The sequence below is a fragment of the Trachymyrmex cornetzi genome, unplaced genomic scaffold (assembly GCF_001594075.2).
Source record: "Trachymyrmex cornetzi isolate Tcor2-1 unplaced genomic scaffold, Tcor1.1 scaffold479, whole genome shotgun sequence".
NCBI lineage: Eukaryota > Metazoa > Arthropoda > Insecta > Hymenoptera > Formicidae > Trachymyrmex > Trachymyrmex cornetzi.
In genome coordinates this window covers 2-2,457 of record NW_017299607.1, presented here as the reverse complement: position 1 = coordinate 2,457, position 2,456 = coordinate 2, and the positions used below count along the sequence as shown (strand labels likewise).

At 32.9% G+C, this 2,456-nt stretch overlaps 1 protein-coding gene across 1 annotated transcript in view; it reads right to left on the bottom strand.

Annotated features, from left to right (window-relative positions):
• LOC108765208 (uncharacterized) overlaps window positions 1–1,656 on the bottom strand; it is a 5,221-nt gene extending 3,565 nt beyond the window's left edge. Inside the window, exons 1-2 of the mRNA XM_018513802.1 lie at window positions 1,265–1,656; window positions 1,074–1,176 (exon numbers count right to left, since the gene is read on the bottom strand). Of these exons, the coding sequence (XP_018369304.1) occupies window positions 1,074–1,176; window positions 1,265–1,420 (259 nt within the window). The 5' untranslated portion in view covers window positions 1,421–1,656. The remainder of the gene's footprint in view (window positions 1–1,073; window positions 1,177–1,264) is intronic.
• Window positions 1,657–2,456: the final 800 nt, after the last annotated feature.

The window sequence follows — 2,456 nt, the reverse complement described above, 5'->3', positions numbered from 1 at the left end:
CCCATATTCCGGAGCGATAAGAAGTGCGTCCGACTCTCAGGTGTTCGCCACTGCGTGAATACTTGCGAGATAAAGTCTAAACGTCCTTCCATACCCTCTATAACTCCATCCTTGTCTCTCCCATTTAAGCGCATTTCCAAGGGCTTGGACGTAACATTATAGTTTTATCGCATCTCTCAGTCTCTCTATTTGTCATTCGACTGCAGTTAGAAAAATTTATAGGAATGCGATTAACTCAACTGTCTATAAATTTAAGTCTTATTAGCTCAAATGAAAGAGCGTTTCATTATCATATAAAACGCTGTGATTTTGTGTGATATTATATGTAATAATTTTCTATGTGATATAGTCGAGTATGTAATAAATATAAATACATTGTGATGAAAAATTAATTTTATTTATTATTTTTCATTGATATTTTACACATTGAACTTGTTATTATTAAATGAGTGCATATATTTTGCAGATTAATCCGTTTATTTATTTATATTCAATACACATCTTTACATCAATTTGTGTACAACGGTTTTAAAGTTCTCTGAGTGCATTTCAAACAAATTTACTATTAATTAATATACTATATAGAATATACAATTTGAAATATTTAAAAAATATATTACAAAAAAATTTACTTTAAAATTTAAACTTATTTTGCAAAATTAATTCCATAACGTTTCTAACATTCTTTAATAATTTATTTTCCTTTCTCAGTTTATTCACAATTTTTTTAGGACTTGTACAGTAAACATCTGAAGGCAAGCAGATGTTTTCAGTATTTGACATAATGCAATTTTCCTTTATGGAATATCTTTCTTTAATTTCATTAATTGATAATGGAAGTGTAGTAAATGGACAATTGAATAGATGATTTATGGCATGCAATTGCTTCTTAGATAACTTCGCAACATTTTTAATGATACGATTGGTTACTGGACAAGCTACGTTTTTAATTGAAATGCAACAACGCTCACATGTATCAACTGCTTGACAAATATGATTATCAGATATTCTTCTTATTTTAACATTACACACATGAACTTCGTCTTTCTTCCGCTTTCTTGCTTGTGACTTACGAAAATTCTCAGAGAGACAATGGCAAAAATGTGATGGAATCGCACCTTTTTTTATTTCTTTCCGGCAACCTACCACCAATACATCTGATGGCTCAAAGTGAACCTGAAATGAGGAAAGCATTAAATGGAGAAGCACTTTTTAAACTATTTTTATTCGGATCCTGCATAACATTCTTACGATGAATACTCACTTCACACAATCTCAAATTATTCAAGGATCTTGATGTCTCTCCAAAAACAGCGTCTACCCATGCTTTCTTATATTGATTTTCCTTGGGAAATCTAATTAATGCATATCCATCACTGGATTTATTAAAACATCTCGCTGCACAGCATATATTTGGCATCTTCAAAATCAATATAAAAATCCAATCTAAGACAAGAGAATCACATTATTAATGAAACAGGTATCTTTAACTTACGTACTACTTATTTTTAACTACGAAGCGTTTATTAATTCAAAGCTTATTTGTGACAATATATACATTACTTTTTCTCACAATTTTGCATAAATGTGATAAATTTACTTACCAAAAATAGTCAGAACCACACGCAACACAAGCTGCTTCAATTCACATGTGTATTCTAGCAGATTATGATACACATGTTCAAAAAGGGGAAACACGTCATCCATACCCCAGCCAATCAGAATCACCCATAGTCACGTGATGAATTGGCGAGTTCTCTTTTAAGGGCCTCTAGGACTGCGTTCGAAAACGTCCCCTGCCGGCGCGAGTGAGGTGACTTAGGGATGCGTTGGTGGGGGTAATCGGGAACTTAAGGAACTGTTGGTTTTTGAACGAACCAAAATATCAAAGGTACAAATTCAAAATGGATAGTGCTGAATTACGTCGAAAACGTTTAATTTCTGTAGCTGTAAATACTAGTGACGAATTCTTAAAATCTAATTTAAATATAATGAATGATAGCGAGACAGACGAGGAAATGGATATTATTTTTCGGACAAAATATCAGCATAGATTGCGTGGGGCACGAAAGAAGCTATTGCGTATCATAGATTACGTAGACAGAACCATTCCAGGTCTAATAGCAAAGCAATTTCGTGAACATTTTCGCATGATTCCTGACACGTATGAGATTTTAGAAGCAAAATTAAGTTTGTTACTGATCAAGGAAAATTATTCGGGCAGACCTACCATTCCTATTCGCAAACAGTTGCTATCTACGTTGTGGCTTCTCGCTACTCCTGATTCTTACAGGTAAAAAATACTCCATAAAAATAGGATGTTTTATTTTTTTAGGTTATTATCAGTAATGTTGATAGTGATATATGTATATTGCAGATCGATGCAGGCGAACGATTCGATTTGGGAAAATCATCTGCAAGTGATTCCTTTATAAGAGTTGTTAAAGCTCTTAATG